The 12,378-nt window shown below is 41.1% G+C and overlaps 2 protein-coding genes across 3 annotated transcripts in view; one reads left to right on the forward strand and one right to left on the reverse strand.

Annotated features, from left to right (window-relative positions):
* wdr26a (WD repeat domain 26a) overlaps positions 1-2,493 on the forward strand; it is a 9,787-nt gene extending 7,294 nt beyond the window's left edge. For both annotated transcript variants that reach the window (XM_042106954.1, XM_042106953.1), the window contains exons 10-14: positions 1-6; positions 108-186; positions 430-559; positions 780-974; positions 1,143-2,493. The exon at positions 1-6 is cut by the window's left edge and continues 140 nt beyond it. In XM_042106954.1, coding sequence (XP_041962888.1) covers positions 1-6; positions 108-186; positions 430-559; positions 780-974; positions 1,143-1,165 — 433 coding nt within the window. In that variant the 3' untranslated portion in view covers positions 1,166-2,493. The remainder of the gene's footprint in view (positions 7-107; positions 187-429; positions 560-779; positions 975-1,142) is intronic.
* A 3,584-nt stretch (positions 2,494-6,077) lies between these two features.
* cnih4 (cornichon family AMPA receptor auxiliary protein 4) lies at positions 6,078-10,821 on the reverse strand. Its single transcript, XM_042106967.1, has 5 exons — positions 10,703-10,821; positions 10,135-10,203; positions 9,891-10,003; positions 9,231-9,371; positions 6,078-7,448 (listed from the first exon to the last, which is right to left on the reverse strand). The coding sequence occupies exons 1-5, from the start codon at positions 10,769-10,771 to the stop codon at positions 7,421-7,423; spliced, it is 420 nt and encodes a 139-aa protein (XP_041962901.1). The 5' UTR covers positions 10,772-10,821; the 3' UTR covers positions 6,078-7,420.
* Positions 10,822-12,378: the final 1,557 nt, after the last annotated feature.

Raw genomic sequence — 12,378 nt, forward strand, 5'->3', positions numbered from 1 at the left:
GAACATGTGAGTGTGTGCGAGTATGGTTGCCATGGCACCCCATCTGTAGAACCCTGCAGGAATGCGTGTGTGAGGTGATGCTTTGTCTGTGTGCTTTGTCCATTCAGAGTGCAAGAGGACCACCCCATAATGTCCTTCACTGTATCAAAGAACGGACGCTTGGCTCTTCTAAACGTAGCGACTCAGGTAGGTGCTGTATTGTAGCCAAGCTGACATGCAGACAGACTGACTTGGGAAAGCCAAGTTCAGCCCTCGAATGAAATTATCCATCAGATTTGCTTTAGTTCGTGGTCAAAAGACAGTCATTTAGATGACTGATCATTGACGTACTTGAATTTTATAGAATGTGCAGTTGAAAGTTTAGTAATTGTGTGTGTGTGTGTGCATTTGCGTGTGTGCGTGCGTGTGTGTGTGTGTGTGTGTGTGTAGGGTGTGCATCTCTGGGACCTGCAAGACCGTGTGTTGGTGAGGAAGTACCAGGGAGTGACTCAGGGCTTCTACACCATACACTCCTGCTTTGGAGGACACAATGAGGACTTCATCGCCAGCGGCAGTGAAGGTAGACACACACACACACACAAACCCGCACGCACGCACACACACACACACACACACACAAACCCACACACACACACACACAAACCCACACACACACACACACACACAGCCCCACACACACTCATTCTTTCTCACACTCAGACATTCATATCCATGTGTGTACGTGAAAGTTTTAACGTGTGTGTGTGTGTGTGTGTGTGTGTGTGTGTGTGTGTGTGCAGACCACAAAGTGTACATATGGCACAAGCGCAGTGAGCTGCCCATTGCGGAGCTGACTGGACACACACGCACAGTCAACTGTGTGAGCTGGAACCCTGCGTTGCCAGGCCTCATGGCCAGCGCCTCCGACGACGGCACCGTCCGAATCTGGGGGCCCGCGCCCTTCCTGGACCCGCAGGACTCTGAGGGCCTGAACGGTACGCATCACTTCCGGTCTGACTTTGGTCCACAAATAGTTGAATTGTGTTATCAATAGTGTTTTATAATGTAGTGATCTGAAGTGACAAAATCTCTCTCTCTCTCTTTCTCTCTGTCTCTCTCTCTCTTTTTCTCTGTCTCTCTTTTTCTCTCACTCTATTCTCCAGAATGCTGTAGCATGGACAGCTGATGGTGACCCTAAAACAGAAGACCTGTCGTGTTAAAACCTACAAACAATGTTAACGCACACTATAGACTAATAGAAGCATTGAATCAAGACTGATGCGAAGAAGTAGAAGAAGATGATGATGATGATGATGATTATAATGAAGATGGAGAAAAATGCAGCCATGAGTTTCAGGCGTTCCTCTGACAGGTTGCCGTCTTGGCCCGTCGGGAGGATGGACGTCCAATGGAACAGCTGGACGAATCACTTGAATGGAACAACCCCCCAGAGGCCCGCTATGATTGGTCGATCCGAGGTCGACGAATCAGTCGATCCCCCCAATGGTGATAAGAGTATCTACACAACATCTTGGGCCTCACCCCCTCCCCCCTCCCCCACCCCCGCCTGCCAACTGCACTTGAACTAGGCCACCGCAGTTTATTTATTGCTCATTATTTATTATAATTGGATGGCTCTGGATCGGAGGGATCCAGCCTTGAGTGGCTGTGGTGGTCGCACAAAATAACCTACTGTGTTAAACACACTTTTTTTTTTCTTTTTTTTTTTTCTGGCAGCGAGCTGAAGCGCTGTCTTAGCGGCTCCGCTCAAACTCTCGTATGCGCTTTGCTGCCTCCGTTTTTTTTTCCCCTTCTCTGCAGGCGTGTTGGGGTGGGAGACAAGAAGAGGGGCTCGTGGGTAGCCACTGAGAAAGGCATTGTGGGATACAATTGTGGGTGGTGGGCTAGGTCGCTTCAGGGTTGGGGGGTGTTGCAATGGGTGTAGGAAAACAGCTTTCATATCTACATATTTCCACATGAACTCCTAGCCCGTTCAGCCTGTGTTTTTGTGGATGCGCGTGTGTGTGTGTGTGTGTGTGTGTGTGTGTCTGTCTGTCTGTCTCTATGTGTGTCTGTGAGTGTGTGTGAGAGAGACAATTGAGGTAAATGATGCTTTCACCAGCAGAAGATAATGATGTCGTTATTTACTTTCATAATTTTCATTTTTTAATCTGTGAAGCCGATTTTAATCAGTAAGAATCACAGGCCCTTTTTTTTAACTGTCCGAGTGTCAAACACTACAAAGGAAACCAGAAAAGTGTGTGTGACCTGAGACCTGAACAACTTCTGTTGCCGTGGGGTCCTTTGGCATTGGCTAGACTGACGCATGCTGTCCAGTAAAGAGCAGCTTCTTTTGGCTGTGGGCGGACGCAAACACAGACCTTTCCTTTCCAGCCTCGGCATCTGAGGCACCAAGGAGCCCAACGTATCTGAGGCCAGTCCACCACTGAGGCCATTTTGAGGCGTTTCAGTGCTCCACACACACACACACACACACACACACACACACACACACACATGCACACACACGCTTGCTCACACATTAGCAGTGCACACACACTAGCAGCAGTGGCAATACAAACGGCCAGATTGTTCCTCCTGGGAGGTCACGGGCAGGCCATGTGTAAATGCCTGTGGTCTCTGGGAGCGGGGAGGCCCCCGGTGCAGTGCTTTTGCCTTGTGGAGTAGCTCAGGAGAAGGCAGCCAGAGAGAGTCACAGAGGGACAGAAGAGCGACTGGGAATGGTGGATAGGATGGGGTGATGTGAGGTGGGGTGGGGTGGGGGGGATGTCAGGGTGGATGGGGTGGGGTAATGTGTTTCGTCCTTAATGAATGTACCAGGTGAACAGAGGGTCAGGCTGACACCTGAAACGGGTCCGATTGGGGAAACCAAACCAAACCCTTGTACAGAACCACCTGCTCAACAGTAGGCCCCTTATCTCTCACGCTGCGCCTCTCGTTGGGGCGTCTTTTCAACGTGCTTTCCAACCTTTTTTTGAAGGGGACCTCTCTTTCTGATCATCACTCCGCTCGGCGGTCCAGTCCTGTATTCTCTCCTCTCTGGTGTTTTCTTTCTGGCCTAGCCCCAGTGATATTTTTTTATTATTATTAATCTCTTTCCTTTGGGGCTTGTCGTTACAGCTCACCTGTCCCGCAGGACAACTGCATTTTTTCTGTTTTTCTTAACATTTTGATTTATTTTTCTTTGTTACTTTGTTTCTGATGATGTTTATGATGATTATAATTATTATTATTGTTGTTGCTTCTGTTTTATCTCCCAATGTAATCATATGGAAGTATATATCAGCAGTTTGCTACAAAGCTATTTTATTTTCCATCTGTGGCTTTTATTTGTACAGTTCATCTTTTCTGTCTGTATAAAGACTATTTGTACACACAGCTGTACTTTATGATTATGGATATTTACTAAATGTATCAGAATGGCAGTACAGCAAAAGAAGCATTGCCTGATACAGTATGCTTTGTAATATGTGCTATATATCGGTATATGTTATGGCATGTATTATTGGACTGGCTGAGAATAGCAGAATAGGCATTTGTACTCCTAATGTTACCAGCCTTACCTACAGCAGGTGAGTTCCTCCCTACAGGTAGAACCCAGCCCTCACCAGCCAAACCTGTCCTGTTACCAAGGAGCGGCTCTTGCACACAACACACACTTACAAACGTACACACACGCACACACACACACGTTTGTGCATGGTCTGTGTGTGCGTATCTGTTTGTGCACATACATACACACACATTCTCACTCTTCATTCACCTCAGTGCAGTTGAAACACTGAAACGATCACAATAATGTGATGCTTTAAGTTCTGCTTATGCAAGATTTCGTCCTTCTTGATTTCTTCCTTTTTCGTTATTGATAAAAAAAAAAACACTTTAGTTGGAGACTAGTGTTTTTTTCTTTGCTTCTTTTTTCTTGCTCTCTCCCTCTTTCTCCCTCTTTCTCTGCCTCCCCCTGCCCCAAAAGCTTGGCAGCCAACGCCAGAAGCCAGCCAGAATCCCAGGATATACGTTGCCAGGTAGTGAATGTGGGGCGTATAGCTGCAGATTGCAAGGGATCCATTTTTGCATTTAAATGTGTTTAATAAGTGATTGTACTGTTGTGTAATGTTGTGTAGGAGAGGTGTTATGTATGCATATTTTCAATAAAGCATTCAGGGTTTTAAAAAATGGACTGATCAGTGATGAAGTATATATATCTGTATATTTTTGTATGCAACTATTGCGGTATGGACTCCATATTCTGTTCTCAGTAGTCACTGGTCATTTGACCTTAATTAAAAAGAATACCTGCTAACATGCAGTACCCAGGTGAACAAACAAGGTCAACATTTGAATTTGTAGATGTACTGTTTTGCAGGCCAAGTCAGTCACACATGTTTAATGGAAAATATGACACGCATGGCGTGCTTTCTTTGACTAATTCCCATAAGTACTGTAAGTATGCCAAGACTGAATTCTCTTGAAATCACTTATTGATTACTGATTTGCATAATCTGTAGAGCAACATTTTCTTGTAAAGTCGCTCTCATAGTAACAACACCGGTACAGGATGGTGTCATTTCGAGGTCTATTCTCCAGTGGTAATTCAGTCCTCTCAGTGACTGAGAACTGCCCAAGTGAAAGGTCCTGACAAAGACAAGGCAAAAAACAAAAAAATAGGACTCAGTCCTAACATCCAAACAATCAGGATTGTCCTGTTAGTCAGGTTCTGGCAAAAGCAATTGCTTGGTGAGGGGACTTCACAGCTTGTTCTGGCTGGCTGGTTACAGTTTTTCTCCATTGTTTACACACAAAAACTGGTACTTGAGACACAATGACCAAAACATGTAACCCATGCACCAACCCCCTGAACCAATTCTGATAAACTACAAGCACAATTCCTGCTTTACACTCAAATTGCAGTTCTAAAACACTTTTTTCACAACACTACACACAATTCTCTGCATGTCGCACAATTTTCATGAAGAAAATCTCTTGTTTTCACAAGTAACACAACGCCATTCAAATTCTAAAGTCAATTGCCCTACTATGCACACTGACTCACCACATGGGAAAACCCTTTCAGTTTTACAATTAGCAATCAGAGCTTTAGCATAATGCTTGTGATGTGGATGAGGTAACAGAGGAGAGGATGCAGCATAGTTGTTGTATTTTTACTCTAACTATATACAGTAAATTCTTCTGTTTTGTATGTAGGCCACTGTATGTGCAACTTGTGGGATGTACACTGTGCACATTGTTTTTGTGGGGGAAAATAAAATATATTTGTTACAGTGTATTTGTGTGTTCTGAGTATAAAAACAAAATTTTCAAATATTTTGCAACACACTTATGTATGTACTGTCTGTAGTAAGTGTAACACAGAACAAAAAAGGCCTAAGTCATTATGATGAATGGAGAAGTATTGTTTTACATTGAGCATGTCAGTGTTCAACTGGTTCTTATAAATGTCTATTCATATGATGGTTTGTGTGTGTCATTTGAAAACAAAATACCATTTTGAGAAGAAATAACATTGTTTTGAATGTAAAGTTTCATTTTGCAGGAGAATTGAGGGGTTTTGCCCGTTGTGTGTGTGTGTGTGTTTTTGGATTTGTGTAGAGTTCTGAGAGTATGAGGCATGTTTCAGAAAATGTGTGTAAACAATCGAGAAAAACGGTAATATCCAAACCTCTGGCGTGTTGGAGAACACTATTCTATTCACTAGTCTATTAGTGGGTGTTGGGAGTTAGGAATACTATATTAGTCTATTAGTGTGTGTTGGAGTTAGGAATACTGTGGTTGTAGTTTGACCTAAATAAATCAAACTATAATACTGACTCCACAGCTTCCTGATCCCTTCAAACGTTAACTCGAGCTTTAAAAACATAATCTACCATGCTCCCTAGAAGTAAACTGGTAAAAGTATGTGCATGAAGTTATCTGACATTTTCAAAGAAGTTGGATGATTGTCTTCAAACCCTAAATGGTTTTGTCCAAACCTGGATTCCAGCACAGTGCCTGAGGTTATTAGAGAACAAAAGAAACCATTTGAAATAACCACCCACAGATCTTACTTTTCTTCAAGATCAGCATGTTTTTAGATTTATTTTAAAGAAACACCACTTTCTGAAGAAAAGTAAAAGCACAAATAAAATCTTTCATCAGTAGCACAGCCGTACCCAAGTTTTAAGCTGGTTTAACACACAATAAGACACATTAATCTCTTCCAAATTGAAATACTATTATTGGATCCAAACAAAAACAAAAATAGTTTTCCATGTTTTACATTGTGCCAATCTGGTTCTGCCTACCCCCTCAGTAAAGTGGTTTTCCCTCCACAAACACTAGTGGACCCTATGAAACCCACTACGACTCTACTAAGACTTTAAGGTTCAGTGCTCAACATGTACCACCAGCCTTCCGTTTGATACAAAAGCCAGAGTAATCACAGATGGTTTGAATGGTTTGACAATAACTCTCTCTCTCTCTCACACACACACACACACACACACACACACACACACACACACACACACACACACACACACACACACACACACACACACACACACACACACACAGAGCACCTTCAACAAAAGCTTCATCAGCTATAGGATAACAGAGCTTTGGATCGACATAGTAACCCATAAGTTTAGTTTAATACACTTCCCCTGCTAAAATGCACAATTAATAGGTCAGTGGGTAGGCCAGCTTCATAGCAAATGCTACAAAAACAAACAAACAAACATACACAAAACCCACAAAGTATATATTCCCAGTTGTTGAACTTTGCTGGCAAGTTGCTAGTTTAATATTTCACGCCCATTTCAAGTCACCAACAACAATCAAAACAAACAAACAAAAGAATATTCCAGCAGTCATAAGCGAAGAGTTGTTTTCCAGCTTGAGGGTAGCTGGGGGCAGCTGAATGTAATGGACAATACTGGCAGCTCCAGAGGGATGGTGTTAGTGTTCTGATTGGCTCGGAGGCGGTGGGTTGGCCAATCAAATGCACCCATGAGTAGATTGTCATTTTGCCACGGCCCTGAGAAGCTGTGGTATGTGTGTGTGTGTGTGTGTGTGTGTGTGTGTGTGTGTGTGTGTGTGTGTGTGGTTGCAGCTTCAGCAACAAGTTAGTGGAATAATAGTAAAACCAACACTGATATGACGCACACATATACACGCACACATTGTCTCTCACACTCTCACACACACACACACTCAGAAATACATGTCAGGGAGAACACATCTAATTAAGTTGATTGACGCATTCTCTGAGAACAGTAGAAAGGAGAGGAGAGATGGACTGACGGCTACACAGCAGAAATGATGGAGTGCTGATGTCCAGGATGTCAGATGTCGTCAATCTAATACAGCGCAGGGAGGAGAGGTTGTGATTTGGCAAGTTGGGGGTCAAAGGTCATGGGGATCAGTCATTGATCAAGGCCAGGATCATGCTGCAGAGAGCGAGACAGGAGAAAAAATGTTACATGCTAATAACCTCTATACTTAAAAATATCTATATTTAAATGATGATTCACTATTCCCTCAGCTTCAGTCATGTCATGACATGAAAATGGTGGTACTGAAATACACATCCATTTATAATGATTCTATATGAATCTATTTTACAATGAACTTGGAGAAACAATATTAATGGAGCAAAGCAGTACTGGACATTGGACACTGAGGCTAAAACACTGTTTTGTCCGAATCTTCACGGGACACCTATGCACAGATCACATGACCATTCATGCTATTGTCAGCATTACAAAATGCAGAATTGAACTGCACTACAGATACTACCAAAGACGGCACGGCTAGTAAAGCGCACACACCTGCATAGAAACAGTAGCGTAATTACTTGAAAAAATAAGTTAAAAAGTTTCAGTATGGAAATGTGCATGTTCAATCCACTACACTATAAATCAGTTGTGGATCAAGAAGCCTCTACCAAAGTCTTATCTGTCTGCTTTCTAATAATCTTGATCTTTGTCCTCTCATGTTCTGGTTGAGCAACTGAAACTACTTCCTAATGATGATGACATCACATCTTCCTGGTGCCTCCTCCTCTACGTCCAAGTCGTGGCTGAGATTAGGTCTCATTCAAACCATTCACGCACACGCGCACACACACATGCGCGCACACACACACACACACACACACACACACACACACACACACACACACACACACACACACAGACTGAGACTGTGACTGAGATTAGGTCTCATTCAAACCATTGACACATACAAATTGGCTTGCATACATGTGGTTGTTATGAGGTTGGGGAGTCACTGCCTTTGAGGGACAGATCATCAGAGGGCTGTACCACGAAGCGTAGTAACTGGTTAATCCGGGTAACTTTGGGAGCCCTACTTTAAATGCTTAGTCCAAAGTCTAACTAAAGCTTGCTTAATAACTATGGCAAATCTATTTGTAAATGTAATACCATGAGGGTGGGTCAGCTAAAAGCTGTCTAACACCACTTGATGCCGTTAGTTCATACACGAGAACTTTGCTCGTAGACTGACTTTGCACTTTGCCCAACATTTAAATTAGGGTCCTAGGATCCAATTCTTTACAGTATTTTCAATACAAAGTAGCTGTGGCTGTTGTTTTTGTGTCTCTTTCTTTAAAAAAGGCAATATTTCAATTAACCCTGTTGTCAACTCTTTATCTATTTATCCATTTTACCTGTGTCACATTTCATCCACTTCATTATTGTTCAAATGTGTACTGCATAGTAATCATTTTGAATATTCGGGGCACCCAACTCTCCTCCCTCTTTCTGTTGAGTTAGTAATTTAAATTTGACTCTGTGTTTTCTATTATTCCAAATAAAGTTTGCAATCTTTTTATTCCATGTATTAATGTAAGTTTCTGGTAGTGTAAGTGGCTTGAAATAAGAAGAGAATCTGTGGGAGTACCATCATCTTGACTGTTTCCACTCTACTATATCCCATCTGGTATTAGTTTCCACCTATTTAAATCCTGTCTTATCTTTCTTTCCAGAGTACAATAGTTGTTTTTATATAATTCATCCAAGTTTTTTGCCCATGTAAATATCTAAATATTTTGATTATTAAACCTCTGTGTCCCATTTCAATTTATAACATTCTTTTAGGGTTTTTTTTTTAATCTGTATTCCAATAGTTAGAGATTCACATTTATATCCTGATATCTATATCTATATTTATTCTATAACCTCTGTTGATATAAATCCTATAAGTCTCACCTGTACAGGTAAATGAAGAAACAGAGCAGGTGGAAGCCCAGCTTGATCATAGCCTCCTTCATGTGAGACTTGAGCTGCCCACGATTGTGAATCTCCGTTGGGTCAAAGACCCCCATGTTGCCCATAGGGACCTTCAGAAACCTGAGACAAACACCGGCAGAAAAAAAAAACAAGGAATTCATATGGTTACGGTAGAGGGATCTAAACTGACTGTACATAACAATGTAATAAACTAGTGACGTAGTTGTAATCTATCATACTCTTCTATGTAAAATGATAGAGCCATTTAAAGAATGAATGAGCAAATATGTGAAAAGACTGATTAGTTTTCATGTATTATGCCTACAGAGTATTATGCCTAAATAACTACACAAGATCTCATGAGACTGACAAGCCATTGAATCATTGCAAAAACTAACCATGTTAAATTAGTACAAAAATATAATGTTGTGACTTTACAAGTTATCCGGTCCAATTATCATTTTACAAGTTAAAATATTTGAAATTTCACATAATTGCTATCCGATAAAGATGACATGTTATTGCATATTAGCTCAGCCTTGAAAAATACATCAAAAAGCCATGGTAAATGTCAGTTCTTCATGATACGAGTAGTTTGGGGATTAATTGTTAATAGGTGCATCTAACTTTGACACTCACCTGTAGACATTCCAGGATGCTACTGGCAGGTTAAGTAGGAAAACGAACCAGTGCATGGAGACCAACATGAGCACTGTCGCCAAGGTCTGGCCGACCAGCTCCGGAATGACCCACTGCAGACAAGTTTAATCGGTGGAGAAAAAAACGGGGTACCATCAGCACATAAATAATCAAATACTTTAAACAGCAAACTAATGAGTATTAGTCATTAGTTCAATAGGCTGGACACTCATTAATAACTTACTTTATTCAACTTCGAGCAACAGGCTCGTGCATTGATGTAGTCGCATTCCAAATCTGAAAGAGTGATGATCTGTCCGTTGAGTTAAGAGTAATGCATTTTGTCAAAAACATGCGACAGTGACATTTAACATTGCTCAACGCTGTAGTCATCGCGGATCATGTAATTTTGTATTACCTTTTCTTGGAACGTTATTAAAAATAGGAATGTTGGGCGTTCGTTTACAACGTCCAGAGACATCCTAGTAGTAGGCATACTAGTAGTAGGCTACACCATTTACGTTTCCTGTGGTTCAATCTTATGTCGAGATGTGACTCGTTAGAGTAGTCTAATCAATCAACAGTATGTTAACAATATGTGTCCACAATGATGTGGAAGTATTCAAAGCCAACAGCACTGCAGCTAGCCAAAGTAATCACGGAAAAGAGCGGCAGTCGGAAAGATCTGACACACCACCAACAATTTAGATTTATGTCAATCACGAAACACGTTCTGTAAAACGGTACATGTTAACTGTTACATGTACACAACGTGTAACGTTAGTAATTTAGATATTTCTCAGAAAGGATACAAAGTAGACCGAAAGGAAGATTAATGCACAGCAGTCGATGAGAGAGAAAATGAACACAGCCGCCTCCATCTTTCAAGTTCCTCTGTATGACCATTTCCGGTATACGTACACTGCGTGATAATACTCTTCTTGTGTGTGCTGCTACCTAACGACGTGGAGTATGTCGCATTGATTCATCACAGGTAAACACAATAAAGAATGGGAACGTAAATTGGATTATGTATTCTAAATTGTAATTCCTCTGTATGGGGAGTAATCTGGAGCACTCGTAGATCTACGAGTGTTTTCTACGAGTGTTTAAGCTACGATGGTTTCGGGAAACAGTCGGCAAATCTTAAGACGTTCGTAAGAGGGACTTTACGACGCTCTTGCTTAAGATGCTTTCGGGGAACTGGGCCCTGTCCTATTTCTCCCCTTCTTTTCATAATAGCCACAGAAATGCTCACTTTGTATTTTTAGTCGTTTGCACAATCGTCTCCAATTCTTTACAGCATTTTCAATACAAAGTAGCTCTGGCTGTGGTTTTTGTGTCTCTTTCAATTTTCCAATTAACCATGTCAACTCTTTCTCTATGTATTATTTTTATAAGAATTTAACTACTTTTATAAAAATGTCAAATATTGCCCCACTTGACGTTTTAGGATTGCCAGTTGTAATTAGCAAGCTGGCTGACACAACTATTATTATGAAGCATCTGGCCTACACACCAAAAGCTTTGAAGACGATCGAGTCTTTCTCTAAATCCTCTGGCCTGAAATTGAATTTAGCCTACATAAACTGTGAGTTAATACCTATCTATCAGTGCAATCTAACCGAAGCCTATAACATTCCCATAAAATCTACAGTTAAATACTTAGGTAGCCTAGATATATTTCTAGTGATCCAACAGAAAGCGAGAACATGAATGTGTCGAGGATAACCAAGGATTGTCAGGCTAAACTTAATTCATGGTTGCTGAGAGACATTAGCTTACTGGGTAGAGTCTTTCTAACGAAAATGGAGAGTATCTCAAGGTGTATATATCCCGTTTATTCAATAGCTATTTCCAAGAGAGACATTAAAAAAATCAATCAAATAAACTTTGATGATGGAAGAAAAGAGTTCACTATGATAAAAGATCAGAAATTATAAGACATCAGAGATAGAGGGTTAGAGGCCATTGATATTGACTCCATAAACGGAACATTAAAAATCAAGTGATTGAAATAATTCTTAAACAAGAGTACCAGCTTCTGGTACCATATCTCCCATGAAATTCAAAAAAATAGGTGGTATAGATATTTTCCTTAAATGTGACTTCTGTATTCAGAATCTGCCCATCAAATTATCCCTCTTCCATCAGCAGGTTGCTTTACACTGGAATATTCTGTACAATCATAATTTTACCCCTCACGACACACCTATCTGGAACAACAGTAGTGTAAGTCATCTTTGTATATCAAGGACTGGCTAGAGAAGGGCATCTGGTCAGTACTGCATTTAATTAATTCTAATGGATGGAATGAACATACCCAAGCTTTTGTTTGAATATGGGTTAACCTGCAACATTGATACATATCAATCTGTATTTGACAGATTTGACAGATTCTGATTCCATATTAGGCCTAATGAGGATTAATTTCACATCCCAATATTTGTCCTTCCCTACCACAGCTCTTTGTTGGAGGTTGTGCCTT

This window comes from Alosa sapidissima, chromosome 10, assembly GCF_018492685.1.
Source record: "Alosa sapidissima isolate fAloSap1 chromosome 10, fAloSap1.pri, whole genome shotgun sequence".
NCBI lineage: Eukaryota > Metazoa > Chordata > Actinopteri > Clupeiformes > Clupeidae > Alosa > Alosa sapidissima.